At 60.1% G+C, this 17,679-nt stretch overlaps 1 protein-coding gene across 2 annotated transcripts; it reads right to left on the bottom strand.

Moving 5' to 3' along the window:
• Positions 1 to 610: 610 nt before the first annotated feature.
• Positions 611 to 9,073, bottom strand: CLCF1 (cardiotrophin like cytokine factor 1). 2 transcript variants are annotated; one of them, XM_066343700.1, is made up of 3 exons: positions 8,912 to 9,073; positions 2,941 to 3,107; positions 611 to 1,112 (listed from the first exon to the last, which is right to left on the bottom strand). In XM_066343700.1, the coding sequence occupies exons 1-3, from the start codon at positions 8,925 to 8,927 to the stop codon at positions 618 to 620; spliced, it is 678 nt and encodes a 225-aa protein (XP_066199797.1). In that variant the 5' UTR covers positions 8,928 to 9,073; the 3' UTR covers positions 611 to 617. The 2 variants fall into 2 exon arrangements, with proteins under 2 accessions (XP_066199797.1, XP_066199760.1); XM_066343663.1 differs by lacking the exon at positions 8,912 to 9,073 and having other exon boundaries at positions 2,941 to 3,241.
• Positions 9,074 to 17,679: the final 8,606 nt, after the last annotated feature.

The following is a 17,679-nucleotide window of genomic DNA, read 5'->3' as shown; positions in this document are numbered from 1 at the left end:
CTGTGCCACAAATACCTTGGTGACCCCTGGGTCCAGCCTGTCCCTGCCCCTCTGCTTTCAGTATTACCTCCAATGCAGACCCCACCTCTTCCATTTTTAATCCCATCTCTTCCTGTTTGGACTTGCCACTGCATTTGTTTCCTGAATTGAATGTATGGAGTTAATTGGGGGTAGAGGAGCAACACCCATCTAAGGAGATTGGGGCGGCAAAGGGCCTCACCAGAGACAGGCACATGCTGCGACAGCCCCCTCCCTGCCCTACAGGCATGCTTCCTGGAAGAGCCACTTTGGGGGCTGGGTGGGCACTGGCAAGTGGTGGGCAAGAAGCAGGAGGCTGCAAGAGCCTCTCGAAGGACCAACCCGCGCCCCTTGGGGCTCCCTTGAGCATTACTTCCTGTGGAAGCGGAATGGGCCCTATTGCACCTCTTCCTCAGACCGGCAGACCTTTGGGAAGTGGGGAGAGGACGGGCCTTATTGCATCACACCCTCCTCCAAGTCCCGCAGGGCCAGAGGCTTCTGTCTCCTGGCTCACAGGGTTGGCACACAGGTTTCTCCCTCCCAGAGTGGGAGCGGGGTTGGAAGGGGGAGGGCAACGGAGAGGTGGTAAAGGTCAAAGATCAGAAGCCACGAGCCTCCAGGTGCAGGGTGACCGCTGCTGCCAGAGGCTGCATCTTCTTTTTGAGCCGGTTGAAGTCCTTGGCCGAGCGCCACAGCCAGGTCTGCAGCTCCTTCAGCAGCCAGAAGTCGTCCATCTTCTGGAGGAAGTCACTGTGGGCAGGGCCGGGGGCCCAGGTGGGCTCAGTCCCAGGCAGAGGCTGGGGCAGCGGGTAGCCCAGAGCCGCCATGACCCCCGCGATGCTGCCCAGCAGGCCCTGCAGGCTGGTGCAGAAGTGGGCCAGGCTGCGGCGTAGCTCCACGGCGGCTGCCTGGCGGTTGAGGCCTCGCAGGTGACACAGAAGGTGGCTGTAGGCCTCGTAGTTCTGGGTCAGCCGTAGCTTGTCATTAAGGCTACGCCACACATCCAGGTTGACAGTGGCCCTGGGCAGAGTCTCTGCCCCCAGCCGAGGTGGGTTGAAGTCAGGCTCGTTGAAAGGGGGGCCCAGGTAGTTCAGCTGTGGAAAGGAGAGGGCGATGGGGAAGGAGGAGGGCAGAGCAGCCAGCTCGCTGCCACCAGGAGATCCCTGTCCCCAAAACTTCTACTTCCTGTGTCCCTTGACACCAGCCCCGTCTCCACACTAGGCCTCTCTGTTCACAGGCCAACCCTAAGTGTCTCCACGGAGGTCAGTTGCATGGAGGTGACAGCTGAGGCAGTGAGGGCACTGAGCCCTCCTACGGAGAGGTGCAGAAGGAGAAAAACTGAGCAGCACACACCCAGGAGGCCTCGCTGCAGAGCTGAGCTGTGTACAGGAGCCCCCGGAGAGTGCCCCGGGGGGGAGGCAGGGCAGGACAGGGAGAGGAGCCATGGGGCCCAGGAGGCCGGGCCGCAGAGGCAGAAGGTGGACCAGGAGAGTGCAGAGCCAAGAAGAGGAGTTCAAGAAGGCAGCAGTGCTCAACAGTGCGGCTGTAAAACAGAGAGCAAGGAGAGTGAGCCTCAGAGAATCCTGTTGGGTTTGGCAAGAGGGAGGTGCCTGACAACCTTGGAGAGAACCGTTCCAGTGGCCTGGACGCCAGATTGCAGGGGGTTAAAGAGTGAGTGGGTGGAGAGGAAGTGGAGGCAAGAGGGTGTAGACCACTCCTTCGAGAAATCTGGCAGCGAAAGCCAGGAGAGAAAGGGTCGGGAGCTAGGGGGGGTAACAGAGTCAAGCAGAGGTTTTCTGGACAGGAAAAGAGGGTCAGTCGAAAGGCAGAGGGGCCTGTCAGAGATCCATCTGCCTGTGGACATGCCCAGCGCCACCAGCTGAAGGGCTGAGGACAGGAGGTCCCCAATGACCCCCAAGGAAGGTCCCAGCCCACAGGAGCAGGACCGCAGAGAAATACATTGAGGCAGTCTCAAGAGTTAGCTGGAGGCAGTCTATTGAAGAGGACCTAGGCTTGCCAGCCCCCGGGGGAGAAGCCTGGGGCCCAGGGATAGGGCTGAGGGAGCCGAGGCCGGGAGAGAAAGGGAGCAGTGAGGGGCGAGGCCTGGGATAGGCGCGGGCCCAAGGGGAGGTTCACACGCTGACAAGCGCAGAGACAAACTAATTTCCTCGGTGTATCCTGGGGCTGGAGCCAGCTCCCCCGCTGCCCTCCCCCCTCTTTCCCTGGCTCCAGAGGAGGGTCTGGGATGTGGAAGAGGAACACGGGAAGAGGGCCCGGTTCCCTGTGGTCCCTGCTCACTAGCTCGGACCCTCCTTTCTCCTCTCCCGGGCTCTCTCTCGGAACACCTCCGGACTGCCCCTAAATCCTCAGGGCAGAGCTTCAATCCACACCCTGAGCCCCCTGCCACCACAGGCCTGGATTCCCTGCAACCGCCTCCCCACAAGTGCCCCTAGGAGGCCCAGCTCGTATGGGAGAGGCAGACAGAAGGGAGGCCCATGGGTCCAGAGCAGCAGGGCCCCAGGTCTGGGGCAGAGGCGAGCTGGAACACAGGCACGGGGGGTGGGGCCCCTTCATCCCCACCCAGCCCCACCCGTGCGAGAGACACCACAACACGGTGTAAACAGAGGAGACTTCCCCGGCCCCCAGGGGGAGGCTGGCGGCTGGGCAGCCAGCCAGTGGGGCAATGGGCCAAGGCGGGTGCGAGGCCTGCCCACATGCCTAGTCCTGAGGCCAGGGATGGGGAGGTGGGGACACCCCAGAGGGAAGGGCAAGAGATAGGCCAAACAGGGAAACGGCTTGGAGGCAAGGGTCTCCTCCTCATCACCCCACACTTACAGGACCCCTCCACCCTCCTGTCTGTCTTTCCCTGACTCCTCATTCTTCCCCCAGTTCCCAGACCCCGAAGTTGCCCTGGATACTCACATAGGTCCCAGCCAAGCTGCGGAGTTGATGCTCCAGGTAACGGGTGAGGTCATAGGTTTTCTGGATGGAGGGCCCGGGCCCTGGGTCCCCTGTGCGGTTGAGGGCTGGCACTGCAGGGAGGTGCCAGAGCACAGTGCACAGGCAAGCTAGCATCCCCCACGAGTCCCCTGTGGACAGGATGGGCATGAGCGTGAGGGCGAGCCGGGCCTGGCAGAGGAAGCAGCTGGCAGACCCTCAGGTGTCTGTCCCCACCTTGGGCTAAGAGGGAGGAGGTGAGGGTGGGACTCCAGATGGGCGGCAGTGGGGGAGCATTCCGGGCCCAAGAAAGCACGTGCGTGCATGTATGTGTATGTGAGAGAGACAGAGTTGAAGGCATGTATGTTATGCATGTTATACCCGTAGAGATGGAAGAGACTATTTGTGGGTCAGCTAACAGTCACTGCATGTGTGCCAACACGTAGGTGTGTGTGCCAGGAGGGCCAGGCCTAGGGACAGGAATCTGTGTGAGTCCCAGGTATACCTCAGCCTTCTCTCCCAGCCTCCCAGTCCCACTGCAGCTCGGTGGGGGGCGGGGGCGGGGCAGCACAGGTCAGAGCTGCGGGGACTTCAGTCAGTGCTGGGAGGGGTCCTGGAGAGAGGCTGCCCCTGAGAACAAACCAGTGAGCCCCAGTCAAGTTATAGGAGGCACAGTGTAGGGTCAGACCACCGGGGTCAGGCTGAAGGACACGTAGCTGGCTTGTGCGGTCAGTGGCAGAGACATTCTAGGATCTGACCCCTGGTGTGGAAATATAAGTCGGGGTTAGAGTAAAGGAGAGTTAATGGTCACTCTCAAGGATGGGCGGCAGTGTGGTGGTGCACCCCGTTCTTATCTAGGCTTTTGGATGGGGAAGAGTTGGACCTGAATGAGGCTTTCAATCAGCCTGCACTGGGGAGAGGGGGAGAGAGATGGAGGGAGGAGGAAGGGGGAGAAGGAGAGAGAATGATGCAGTCAATGAGTTGGGCTTGTCAGCTGGTGGTGCTGGAGAGTTCAGACATCCCGGGAAGACTTGAGAGGCCAGGGATCAGTGCTGTGAGAAGATATAGGCAGCTGGGAAACATGATTTTCATCGCTTTTTGGTGACGTCCAAGGGCAAGAGCACTTGGTCAGGATTCAGTGGCCATTGGGACTGGGTAAAGGCAATTAGGGTTAGGATAGGGTAAGGCTACAATTGGCACTGGGTAGGTTAGCTGTAAGGACTGGGTTCCCTTGAAAGTTTCAGGTTAACTGACTGGGGTTTGGCTGAGTGAGTGTGGTTGAGGTCTCAGCCCAGCTGGGGATGTGGTTAGGTTTGGGCAGGCAGAAGGCTGGCTGGGACCGAGGTTTGTGAATGTGTTCAGATTTCAGATGAGGTGATACATGGCATGTCACTAAAAGTTAAGGCTCATTGGATTTTGAGCTTAGGTAGGTGTGAAATCAAAAGTGTTTTTTTCTTCTAATTTATATTTTATACTTTCAAACCCTCTGCAATGACATGTTTTGGTAGAAATAAGTTGGATGCAGGTTTAACAATTTGACTTAGAGTCAGGAGAGGTTTAGTGTTAAGGCTGGGTTATGTTTACAGTTAGTCCTAATGTTGGGTCAGGTTTTAGAGTAATACTTAGAAGAATTAAGGATTCAACTTGTATTGAATGTCTCTCACAGAGTCTAGGGTTCAGGTGGGGACTTGTGTCCCAGCTGGTCAGTCTCGACCCTCAGATGCTTGACTGGCTGGCTTTACTGATGGTACATGGGAGCAGGGGTGTCCCTACTCTCAGGGACCGTGCCCTCTTGGGTGAAGGGCTCTTGGTTTAAGGGTATATGCGTGCGTGTGTACCCCATGCATGTGTGTCTTAAGACAGAGCAGGGTTGGGCGCATAACTGCTCCTTGAAGACAGGCTCTCCTCTTCCTCTTCCCCATCTGCAGCAATGCCGTCCCTCCTGCATGTGCCTCTCCTTATTCTGTCTTTGCATCTGAGCTCTTGCTAACTCTTGGAGCTCCTTTCTAGTCCCTGATCTTCACATCCCAAGACAACGCCAGGCCCTTCTCCTCTGCACGAAGCCTGGGGCTACCCTTAGCCTGGCTGAGTCACCCCCAAGATCTTCCCGGGACAAGGTGGGGTGAGTTTTGGAGGTTAGAGACCTGCTGAGGTGGGCAGTGGCCCTTCCGGCCTTGAGGAAGCTTTCAGGATCTCATCTGGCCTCTCTTTCAGTCAGTGGCAGTGGCGATGCCAAGGGTCCGGGTCCGGGCTAAAGCAGGAATTGGGAGTTGGGCTTGCCTCTTTATCCCTCCCTGCTTTGGGCAGCCCTGCTAGACAAGAGTTCCGGGACAGGGCTCTGCTTATCCCATGGGGGAGAGGGCAGTCAGGAACCCGGTTATGGGTCCTGTGTTCCTCTCCCTTTCTGAGCCCTGTGGGATACCCCTGGGGAGCACTGACTCTCTACATAGGGGAAGAGGGGGAGAAGCCTTTGGATAAACAAGAGCTAAGTCATCTGGGCAGAAAAACGGCTCATGAAATTAACCAGACGAGGCCGGTGTTTCCAGGAATATTTCAGTTCTGAGGTAACTGTCACTGCAGGCTGGGGGTGGGGGTGGGGGGGGTGGCGTGAAGGGGGGCAGGGGAGAGAGCAGAAGGATCCAACTGACTGACCCATGGAAAGAACCAGAAAGAGACTAGGAGAAAGGGGGCAGGAAAGGGCTCTGCATGCTGTTACGACAGCTTCCACTCAGGGCAAAATGTTCCCATATCTCAGGCAGCGACACCGAAAGTGTCCCGGGCAGAGACCACCTGCATTTTAGTGGTAAGTGGCTTGCAGCTGGCCTGTGTCCCTAGGAGGGGAGTGCGGTGGGCATCCCAGAGCTCTCACCCCTCTCCAGGCTCACGGGTGCAGGTGGATCTGGCCGCTGAGGACTGGGTCCTGAGCCCCCTTCTCCCATTCCCCACCCCAGCTCTGCCTTTGGCTTCTGCCCACTGATTGTTTACATCCCTTCTTCCTCTGTGTTTATAAATCCGGCTGAGCACGTGAGGAGCTAATGAGCGCAGCTCACGTTTCCTGCTGCAGCCCCTCACCCCATCCTGGCCCCTGCCTCGGCCAGCCCCTAATTCCATCCAGATCCCTGGGCCCTGGGAACCGAGGCCCCCCCCATGAACACGCGTGCGCGCGCACGCACACACACTTTCAGCCCACGCAAGCACATGGCCACCCTGACACAGCTGCACAGGCAGGCACACTTGCATATGCATGTCCTCGGCCAGCTGCCCCTCAGTCCCTAGCCCGTGTCCTCCGGGCTGACCTCACTCAGTGAGAGTGGGGGGCTCAGTGTTCCAGATGTACCAGGATGGGCAGGACACGCCAGCTGGGGAGACTCTGCACCTGGGGTTGGTGGCTAAGAGCTATGAACAGAAAGTATAGGAGCCAGGGAGGCATCCAAAGCTCTAGAAGTGTTGGGCCAAACGTGGGAGCCAGCAGGAAGAAAGCCTCGCCTCAGACCGGCCCAGGACAGCACCCTGGTGACTCTGGAGGGGTCTGTTGAGGGAAACTGGGGGAATGAAGTAGTTAGGGGGTGGTGTGTCCACTGTGTGTGAGAGCCAGGCAGCGACTGTAAGAAAGGGCTCTTGGGGTAGCTTCCCAAACTGCCCTCCCTGGAAAGGCCCACAGAAACAGCCAGATTTTCCTTGTCCTCTGGGCTGCCTGGCCTCCCCTCCACTCCATCCGCTCCTTGGTTTCCTACCCTCCAGGCCTCCGAGAGCTGGCTTAGTGAGTGGGTACACACGGGCCCCCAGAAATGAGGAGGCCTTGCTCTGCCACCAACCTACCAGGTGAAGGAGCCTGCATGAAGGGGTTGCACTATGCACGCTAAGTCCCTCAGCAGAACCATGTGGGGCTCTGTCTCCGCTGTCCTCGTCAACAGCCACCCCCTCCCTGCCCTTCTCCATCTAAATGACAGCAGAAGCTGAGGCCTGGGGAAGAAGCAGCCAGGCAGGCCAGCAGCGTTGCCTTGTGAAGTCAATGTGGACGCCGAGTTGGGCTTTCTTTGGAGTGAGAAGGTTCTGGATTGTGCTGCCAGAGGTCCCCCGTTTGCTCAGGGAGAACTGAAGCCAGGGGAGCCGGGCCACCGGCTGAAAGGGAGGTGGGGGGAGGGAGAAGTTAAGGAATAGCTGGGGTAAGTATGTGGGTGAGTTTCAAAGGGTGTTGTTATCCAAAAGACCGGGGAGGGGCTCTGAGGGACCTGGCGGGAGCCAGGATGTGAACAAGCAGGTGGGATTGTGGGGAGGAATGTGAAGTGTCACTAGCAGACTCGCTGGTGTGGCAGCGTGGTGTGTAGAAGTATGACTGCGGCAGGAGTTCCCGGCTCCGGGAGAGGAGAGGGATCCAGTGCATCGGTCAGAAAACTTCTGGGGCTGCCCGTTTCCCTCCTGGCCCAGTACGCGGCTCCAGGGCAGTTTGAGCCAGTGGTGGGGGCAGGTCTGCCCTGTCAGGGGAATGTGCCTCTGTGTCCCGTAGGGGCGCCGCTATGTGTGCTCCGGAGCCCAGCAGGGGCCTGTGGGGACACTGAAAGCACGGAGATGTCCGTCCGGGTCTGGGTCACAGAGTGCCGACAGACCCGTGTGTCCAGCCCCCCCCCCCCTGCCTCTGTCCAGGGCTCGGACTGCTCTTGCGGAGGGTGCGGGCTGCCAGCCTCCCCTCTGGTCCTGGCAGCCCCTCGTGTGCTACGGGGGAGGGCCAGGCGGGCGCTGGAGGACGCGGGGTTGGGATCCTCGGGGACGGGGGTCTCTGGGGAGGGCGTCTGGAGCACAGTGTGGAGTTGCTGGGAAGGACGGTGGGGAGAACAGGGATGAAGGGGGCTCTGCGAAGCTCAGGGGTCGTGGGGTTTCCCTCGAGGGACTCAGCCCGGGGACCAGGCGGCGGCTACTCGCCGGCCCTCCCCTCCCAGCGGTGACCTCTCGCCTTCGGCCCCCTCCCCGCGGCGGAGGCGCCTTCCCCCGGTGTGGCCCCGGCGCCCCCGGCCCCGCCCCCGGCCCGCTCCCGCCCGGTCGCTCCCTTCCCGTCGGCGGGGGCGGGGGCGGGGCCCGGGGCTCCCGGCTCTGCCCGGCCGCTGCCCCTTCCCGCGCGTCACCTCCCTGCCCGCTCCGCCCGCCTCCCCGGCGGGCGACGGGCTTTGCTCTGCCCGGTCCGGCTGGCTGCGCCCGTCGTCCCCCCCCCCCCCCGCCCCGGCACTAATCACTCCCAGGCCCCGGCGGGCCGCGCAGAGGGCCGGTGGCCGCCGCCCGCCCGGCCGCCCGGCCCCTACCTGCCGCGGGCTCCCCGGCCGCGGGCAGCATGGTGGGCTCCGGCCGCGCGGCGCGCAGCGAGGAAACCGCGAGTCCCGCCCGCCCGCGGCGCGGCCCGGCCCGGCTCCGCTCTGCCCTCCGCCTCCTCTCCCCTCTCTCCCGCCTCCTTCCCGCCCTCTCCTCCCGCCGGGCCGGGGAGGGAGAGCGGCGCGGCCCGAGGTGTCGGCCTCCCCTCGCCTCCCGCTGGCCCGGCCCCGGGCTCCCCTCCGCCTCCCTCCGCCTCCACCTCCTTCCCCGGCCCCACCGCCCCGCGCGCCGCGTCTCCCTCCCGCAGCCCCGCTCCCGCCTCCGACTTGCTCTCCCCGACTTGTGCGCGGGGCTCCGTCCGTCGGGATCGGCTGGACCCCGGCTCGCTGGGGCTCCAGGTGGCCGCCTCCCCAGGTCCTGCGGGTCGCCGGGACGCCCCGCCGCGACCCCAGCCGCCCCCTGGCCCCGCCGGGCTCACTCCAGGAATGCCGCGTCCCCGCGGGGCCGCTCTCGAGGGCGCTGCGCCGTGCCTCCCCCGGCCCGAACCTTGCTGGCGGGGGCGGCCCCCGGCTCCCCGGCTCCCCGGCTCGGGGCTCCCGGGGGACGGACGGAACCGGATCTCCAGGCTCCCCGGCTCCTGGCTCCTACCTCCTACCTGCTCGGAGGTCCATGGGGCTGGGGGCCGGGCCGGCCGGGCGAGGCTCCTCTCCCGGAGGCTGGCGGAGTGGGAGGGCGAGCCGCGGCTCCGGCGAAGCTTTAATAATCCCATCCGCCAGGCCCACTCGCAGGTTTTTTTCGCTCGGTTTCGACTTTTTTTTTTTTTTTTTTTTTTTTTTTCAGTGTGGGACATTCTGCAAACTTTTTTTTTTTTTTCTGACGTGTAAAGCTGTAACCACAAATTGTAGCGGCCCTCCCTGGGGTGGGGGGAGGAGGGGGGAGGAGGGAAGGGAGGGCTTCTGGGGCTCGTCTCCCTCCCACAGCACCGAGGGGGGGTGAGGTGAGGCGAGGCTGCGGTGGTACCACCCTGGGCCTCCCGGGGGAGGGGGCGGGGAGGGCATCGGTCTGTCTGCAAACTCCGAGAGCGCGGGGAGGGAGCCGCCCGCTCCTTTTCCTCGTCCTCGGTGTCGGCCTGGGACGCTGCTCCCGGCCCGGCGTGGCTCGTGCTCGCGCCCTACCTCTGCCTCTTCATCTCTAACCTCCCCCCGCCCCACGCACCCAGTAAATGCAATGACACATTCTCCCAAATGTCAGCGAGCTGGCCTCTAAGCAAGTGATGGTGTTTTTCCTGCTGCCCTTTGTCTGGGCTGACCGCCCCCCCCCCTGCCTATTGTCCCGCCGCCTGTCCCATTTCCAAAAGCTGGGGCTAAGTGAGGCGCCTGGCCGGGGCAGGTGACTAACCGGTTCACAATGCCCCCTGCGGGGGAGGAAGAGGGAACCACAGGCCCACGGCCGGCTGGGAAGAGAGAAGAGGGCACTTGGCCCAGGGCTTTCCCTCAAGTTCCCAAGGTTCTTCATTCTTCTCTCCAGGGGCCAGGAGAGCGCACATGGGTGGGGGATCGGTAATTCATTAATAAGCACAAGGCACCGGGACCAGTTTCAACACCAGGGCTTCAGGGGTGACTCAGCGAGAACGCTCCAATTCAAGGCGATGGACAGACCCCATTTGTGAAACTCTTCCCCATTCAAGGCATTTGGCTTCCCCCTCTGCCTTTGGGGTTTGGGGCTGTCGGTTTTTTCCGGTAATGGGGTAGGGGTGGTTTGGCTGTGGACTGCTCTCCCTCCTCCCTTCCCGCAGACCTGGGTTGGGATTTGCTGGGCGGGATACCCAGGGGACCCATAAGCCTAGACCCTCTTTGGAGGGTCTTCCTCCCCGTACAGAGGGCTGCTGGGAAGAGTGCAGAGAAAACAGCTCTCCTCTGGGGTCGTGCAGAAATCTGCACTTCATGACGTTTCTTGGGGGACAGTTAATTTGTTCTCCAAGGCTTGAGAGCTCTAGAACCAGACCAGCAATAAAATCAGTTAGTGAGTACTTGCTTTTGGTGCTGTTTATTTGTTGTTTCAAAGGGATGGAGGTGATGGTAGGCCAGACCTGGAAGGTGAGTCCTCTCTCTGGAACAGCATCAGAGCCCCCACGGCACACTCCTGCCCTGCTGCCCCAGGGAAGGGTGGATGCCGCGCCACAGCCCCTGGCCTGCAGGTCAGAGCAGGCGGCATGGGCATGACCAGCACCGGCTCTCAGGGCAGCTCTGCCTTCTCTGCACTTGGAGAACTGAGGTGGGGGGGGATGGGGGGGTGGGGAAGAGGTTTGTTTTCAATTACCTCACTGGAGTGGGACAGACTTTGTTGTTGAGTTTTTCCCCCTCTTCTTTCTTTCTTTTTCTTTTTTTTTTTTTTTCTTTCCTAAACAAGAAAAAACTGGAAAAAGGGAGCTGGCCTGGGTTGGGGGCAGGGGGCAGGGGACTTTCTGGGGCGCCAGCAGCGGCTCCCATGGAGCCGGCCTTGGAGGGGCCCTATCCCAAGGGCGGGGGGCTTCCCTCTGCCCCCCCTCATTCCGCTCCCCCCCCAGCCTGAACACTGGAGTTTCAATGACATTCTTGGCCGGTGAGCCCAACAATCTTTGATGCCCATGCCAAGGTCAAGAAGGCAGATGACCAGTGGGTGACTGGCACTGAGGCCAGCCAGGAGGTCCCCTAGCAGCCACCCTGTCAGAGGGAGGGGGCCACGAAGGCGAGGGCAGCCTCTCCAGCCCGGCTCCCTGGTCTGCAGCCTGCTCCTTGCGAAGTGTCTGCACAGACAATGTGGTTTGGATTTGGCCGAGGCCCTCAGCACCTTATAAAGCACCTTGCTGAGTCAGGGAAAAAGCAGCCCCACTGGGGGAGAGGAGGAGGGGCCAGAGAGAGGAGGGCAGGGGGCTGAGAGGAAGGGGGGCTGGGGGGAGAGGAGGGGGAGAAGGAAAGGGACAGGGCAGGAAAGAGGAGACACAAAGGCAAATAAATGGGTGGGAGTGGGAAGGAGGGGAGGAGGCAGAAGCCCAAGGAGGAAGAGGGACAGACTGCAGTTGCGGGGAGCTTACCATGTTGCCCCCAACCCCCACAAGTATTCACCTCAGACGCCTAGAAAGCATTGGTGTGCAGGAAGCAAGGGCTGCAGCTTGACATGGGGACCAGGCCAGGTGGGTGCAGGGGCAGTTGGCTTTACACATAGCCCCTGGGCTTGATGCTGTGACCCCCACTGGCTGAGGAAGTCACGTTCTGCCTCTGCCTCTTGCCTGGACTTGTATCCCTGTCCTCTCCCCTCACTGGGGGGGGGGGGGCGCGATCCTCTCCCCTCCCCCTCTTCCCTACTGCCAAAGGGAAAATCAACTCCATCTCCAAGCTGCCTGTGCCCCTCTGCCATGTCTGGGCAGAGGCAGCAGGCTAGGAGCTGCCAGTGGGGTTGGGGTGGGGGCTGGAATAAAGGCTGTGCTTTTCTTCTGCCAAGTCCCAAATGGGAGTGGGCTGTTGGAACTGGGGGAGAAGGAAGGAGAGGCAGAGTAGGATGCACCTCCAGGGTTCCTGTGGGTGGCAGAGCACAGGTGGCTGCCCTGCGATTTCCAGCTGGGGACCTCTGAAGGTTCCTGCTTTCTAGAGCAGAGGTTAGAGGAGACCCCCATCCCCAGCTCCAGATCCTTGGCGTGTTATGCAGGCATTTCCTGAGCCTCTGCGAGACGCTAGGTCCTATAAAGGACAGAAGGAAGGGGAAAACCCACCTTTGCTTTCAAGAATTTCACTCTTGTGACCAGGCACATGCATTAAACCGTCTGTGATCAGGGGACAGCGAGGGAAGGAGAGCTGGGGGAGGGGGCAGAGCTTCAGGGCGGAAATCTGACTGGCTAGCTGGAGGGGCAGGGCAACCACGGGCAGAGGTACTGAGGTAGCCTTGGGCATGGCCCACAGGGCTCCTTGCAGCAGGCAAAGGGCCAGGCTGGGAGTCAGGATGCCAGGCTCCCAGTTGGCCAATGTGGCCTTGGGACAAGCCTGTCATCTCTCTGTGGGATGGGATATGACCATGACCACCTTTCCCCAACTCCCCCACAGGATGGTGGGGATATCAGTGAGCCAATGAGGAAGACACTGTTTTCCTGCCCTGTCTTGCCTTCTAGACTCCAAGTCTTACCATCTACGGTGGGATAGTAGGTAAGGCCCCAAGGGGTGTGGCTAGTTAGGGGGAGGGCCAGCACCTGGTGATGACTGAGCTGCCCTCCAAGGGAATAGGGGTGAGTCAGTATTGGCTCAGGGATGAGCTAGATTCCCACCTCTCGCTCCCACCTTCTCCACATAACTGGCACCCCCAGGGAAGGCTCTTGAGATGCCCCAACAACACCATGTCCCAGGCAGCTGAAGAATTGGCACTGTAGGGGCCCTGGCCTCCGGATGTCCTGGATTCCTGAATCAGGAAGGCTTCTGGTCTGATCCCCTCCAATGGGTGAGCAGGAGAGTGTGGTGGTAGAGAAGCCCAGAAGTGAGTAAGGATAGCCATTCATTCATTCATTCATTTGCTCACTAGACATTCCCAGAGGACCTACTCCATGCCACGTGCCATGGACACAGAGAGGAGCCCTGAGGGACTCTGGGGTCGAGGAAGGGAGGCTGACCTGTGAGCAGGCAGCAGAGGTAGGGACCCGCGTGGCAGCTCCGCCAGCCTGCCGCAGGGTCTGGTTAATGGTGACATGTCACTCCTGTGGGCCTCACCCCATATCAGGTACTGTGCTAAGGTTTGATGTGGGCAATTCCATTTTACCCTTACAATAACCCTATAAAATAGGAACTGTTATTCCTCTGTTTTATCTGTGAGGAAACGGACACTTGGTATAATGAAGGCACCTGTCTAAGGTCACATAAATAGCAGAACCAGGACCGGAGCCCAGGACTGTCTGCCTTCAGTGCGATGCCCTTTTAACTACACCTCACAGATGCAAACCTGGGAGGGGCCCTGAGGCGGGCCCTGGAGAGCCACAGGCTATGAGACATCTAATCTGGGGCCCACCTGCTCTCTTCAGGACTCCAAGACACAGTCCCCACTTGCCTGAAGTAGAGACCTGGGCTTTCTCGCCCACCACCCACTACTGACGTGAACTGACTGTGACAGTGGGCTGTCACCTCACACTGCCCTCCTGGGTTGGGGGGTGGGAGCACCGCACCAAGAGCGTGTTAGTGCCCCCAGCTGGAACTGCAGACTCTAAGAGCAGTGAGTTTGATTATGGACTGAGCAGTGAACTAGGAGTTAGAGGGCCACCAGCCTGCAGCACTGGGAGCAGTGTGTCCCTGTGCGTCCTGAAGGCCTAACTATATGGCCTGCAAAGGGAGGTCTGCCAAGGCTCAGAGGCCCCGCCTGGACTGCCAGGGCCAGACAAGTGCCCCCGTCTGTGCCCTTTGTGGGGAGCCAGACTGGGGGTGGCAGGGGACAGGCTTCAGGAAGGCAGAATCAGAAGAACAAGTAGGTACAGACCTACAGACATAGGGCCTTGCAGGGGGTAGTAGCTCTCTACCCCCCACCCCCCCGCAGGAACATTCCGGTGTAAATGTGCAGGCTTGGGGGCCACCGAGGGCAGGAGGGTGTGGAAAGGCAGCGGGGTGTGCACTTTCCCTTTCCTTCCAGAGGGCAGGAGCCCAGAGGGCCCTCTGCCTCACCCTGAGCTGGCCGTGATATCAGCGGAAACCCCAGGGCCTCCTCCTACCTCGGCAAGGGCCCTACCCCACCCTGCGTCCCGCCCACACCTGGACCAGCTCAGGCCTCCCAGAGGATACCGCACCCACCTGCCTCCCTGCGAAGCCCGGGGGAGCCCGGCTCTGCTGCTGGCCGCTCCCTGCCCTGTCTGGGCTCTGGATCCCCGTCAGCAAGGACGTCTGGGCAGTGGGTGTGTGAGATGGGCAGGGGCAGAAGGGATACCCCCCAGTGCTCAGTGCCTCCGCCTGCCGGGACCTCTCCCTGTCATTCTCCCAGGATGTTCCACTGCCCTGGCCAGCCCATGCCTCGGGCTCTGTGACTCCGTCTCCCCTGGCAGAGGAGTGGGGTTACCTCTCCCTGGGCTTGGAGATCCTTATCCGGACCTGCTGAGTCACTGCCGGCTCCTCCCGCTCTGCCCCCTCCCTGCCCACCGGCCACTCTCCTCCAGGCTTCCCAGGGCTTTCTGCAGACTGTCTGGGCTTCCTGGGGGTCCTCGGGGTCAGAGGACAGACAGCACCTCCCTGGTGCCATCCCGGTGAGAGGAGGGGACTAGTCGTCCCCCCCCCCCCAGTGCCTGCCACCCCAAGTGCCTACACTCTTGGGAGAGTGAGACGATTGAGAGTGACCACTCCACTTTTAGGAGCTATGTGACTTTAGGCAAGTCACCTGACCCCTGCACACCTCCGATTTCTCCTGCATAAAATGTGTGATCATAATGGTGCTTTCCTCAGAATAAGGGACACTGAATTCATACACGTCAACTCTCTGGCACCATCACTTGGTTATGTTAAATACTACGGTATCTGCCCCCCATGCCCTGTGTTCCTGCTTCTACTAAGCGATGCCGCTGCCCTAGCAACCCCCATGTCTGCACGTCTGCCCCTTTCATGTCCTTCCTGCAGCCTGTCCCCATCACCTCTCGCCCAACTCCCCACACAGCACAGACAAAACTCCAGAGAGCCTGACCTGTGGTGGTGCAGTGGATGGGGAGGCGACTTGGAAATGCTGAGGTCGCCGGTTCAAGGCCCCGGGCTTGCCTGGTCAAGGCACATGTGGGAGTTGATGCTTCCAGCTCCTCCCCCTTCTCTCTCTCTGTCTCTCCCTCTCCTCTCTAAAATGAATAAATTAAAAAAAAACAAACAAACAAAAACTCCAGAGAATTCTAGAGTTGGGCTGTTGCTCAGCTCTCCTCCAATGACAGACGATGCCCGAGTGTTTGACTTTGCGTCCCAGACAGCCTCCAGTAAGCTTCGGTGTTGAAGGGGCTGCAGCCAGAGGGGCCACATTCAGGGCACAGCCAGCACAGAAGGGATGAGAGGAGCCAGCCGATCCTGGCCCTGCTGGGAGCCTGCACCCCATTCTGGGCTTTCAGGCCCTCTGCATGCAGCAAGACGGGGTGGTTCGGGTCTTGGAGGAGCTCACTCACCCCTCCCGGCCCCGAAGGCACCTTTCTGAGCTCATCGTGGAGTCCTCATCAGAGGGCTCTGAGCACACGGCAGTTTCAGCCACTGGCGGCTACAAACTAACTTGGTAAATGAAACGGAATCAAGAAACAGGGAAGGTTTATAAAGGGCTCTGGTGTGGAGAACGGAGAGGTCAGTGGATGGAGATGTCAGGGAAGGCTTCCAGAGGGCCTGGGAGGATCTGAGTGGCAAAACAGGGAAAGCCACAGCTGGCCTGGAACCGGTACTAGGCGGGGAGGGGGGGGGGGAGGGCTGGCACGCAGACCTGTGGGGTCCAGTCGCCCTCCCCAAAAGCTTTAGGAAGCACCTTCTATATGTGTCCCACGGAACAGAGTGGACCTATAGAACCTTGCCTGCCGGCTAGGGGCTTGGGGTCTCTGAGGACAGAGCAAGATGGCTCCAGAGCTGCCCTGCCCCCAGTTCCCTGAAGCTTCTCCCCCTTGCCCCCCCACTGCAGTAATCCCACCTTGGCCCCTCCCTTCTCAGGTGCCTGGCAAGCACTGGGCATGAAGCTGTGTCCCAGGGGTGCTTGCCTGCTTGCTCTACCCGGCAGAGTAGCCTGGCTCTGTTCTGGGAGCTGGGACTGGACACGGTGTCTGTCTCCCTCTGCTGGTCCCTTAGGGGACACCTGGCCAGGACTCCTGAGAGCTGGTGGTGCCTATGTCCCCCCAGACAGTGGATGGGGACTGTCGGGGGTTGAGGAGGAGCCGAGGGCCTCAGGCCAGGATCAGCCTAGCCCACAGGAGCCCTGGCACTGCTTCCTTGGGTCCCTGTGACCTGAAGCCTGCCTCTGACCCGGGCTCCCCCAGGTGCTCGAGGGAGGCCACAGCGCTGCCCTGGGACTTTCCCCATGGGCCAGCCGGCCCCAGACAGCTGCCTTTCCCTTGTAACCCATGAATGGAGCTGTCATCCACGGATTTATCTACCCTTCTGTGAAGCTATTTATATTCCCAGTCGAGACCACATCTTTGGGTAATGAGTTCCATCGGCACCCTCCCCTGCTGGGGGAAGCATGCTGTCTTTGATTTGTCCTAAACTTACCTCACTTGTGCTCCGAGGGGGCCCCATAACTGCAGCATGCCAGGTTTTGGTGAACAAGCCTAAGCTTCCCCCTTTCCATCCCCTCTGTGGGTTTAAAAAGTTCCCTCTCTTCTCCCTCCTCCTCCGCCTTTCCTGAAGACTGGAGAGAGCTGGTCAAATCTGTGCACTGTGCCTGGCAGTGTGGGCCCAGCCACTGCCTCATGTCAGCCCCTGGCAGCTTGCGAGGACAGGACTTACATTGTCCTCACAAGGCAAAGGACACCAAGGGCCTAGAATCGAGGGGCTGGCACGTGGCAATAGCCGTAACTTCCTCCACGGGGCTGACTTCTGCCCCCACCTGAGTCCTATGAGTACTTTCTGGTCCCTGGCCTCTGGGCCTTTTCTTTTTATTTTATTTTATTTTTTACAGAGACAGAGAGTCAGAGAAAGGGATAGATAGGGACAGACAGACAGGAGTGGAGAGAGATGAGAAGCATCAAACATCAGCTTTTCGTTGAGACACCTTAGTTGTTCATTGATTGCTTTCTCATATGTGCCTTGACCGTGGGGCTACAGCAGACCCAGTAACTCCTTGCTCGAGCCAGCGACCTTGGGTCCAAGCTGGTGAGCTTTTCTCAAACCAGATGAGCCCACGCTCAAGCTGGTAACCTCGGGGTCTCGAACCTGGGTCCTCTGCATCCCAGTCCGATGCTCTGCCAGGGGTCCCCAAACTTTTTACACAGGGGGCCAGTTCACAGTCCCTCAGACCGTTGGTGGGCCACCACATACAGTGCTCCTCTCACTAACCACCAATGAAAGAGGTGCCCCTTCCAAAAGTGTGGCGAGGGGCCGATAAATGGCCTCAGGGGGCTGCATGCGGCCGCAGGCCGTAGTTTGGGGACACCTGCATCCACTGCGCCACCGCCTGGTCAGGCTGGGCCTTTTCTTTGTAATGTTTCTCTGCGGGACTGTCCTCTCTGCTTCCCAGTGTGGATTCGCACCAGCTTTTTGTCCACAATGACGATTTATTTGGTTCTTGGTTCTGACCCTAGAATTTTGTGAGGGCACACTCCAGACGAAGGTGGCAGGACACAGCAACACTCATCATAGCAACACTGACGGCGTGCACTCAGAGCTTCATAAACATTGACTACATTAATCCTTGCAACAGACCTTTTCTTCCCAATTTACAGATGAGTAAACTGAGACTCAGAGAACATCAGCAATGTGTCCA

The sequence above is a fragment of the Saccopteryx leptura genome, chromosome 1, assembly GCF_036850995.1.
Source record: "Saccopteryx leptura isolate mSacLep1 chromosome 1, mSacLep1_pri_phased_curated, whole genome shotgun sequence".
In the NCBI taxonomy this organism is placed as follows: Eukaryota; Metazoa; Chordata; class Mammalia; order Chiroptera; family Emballonuridae; genus Saccopteryx; species Saccopteryx leptura.
The sequence above is the reverse complement of the archived record's forward strand: the minus strand, read 5'-3'. Positions and strand labels throughout refer to the sequence as shown.

Coding starts and splice junctions, on each gene's coding strand:
- CLCF1 (XM_066343663.1), bottom strand. CDS start 3,126: ATGCCCATCCTGTCCACAGGGGACTCGTGGGGGATGCTAGCTTGCCTG. Junction 1,113..2,940: donor GCAGCTTGGCTGGGACCTAT/GTGAGTATCCAG, acceptor TCCTTTCCACAG/CTGAACTACCTGGGCCCCCC.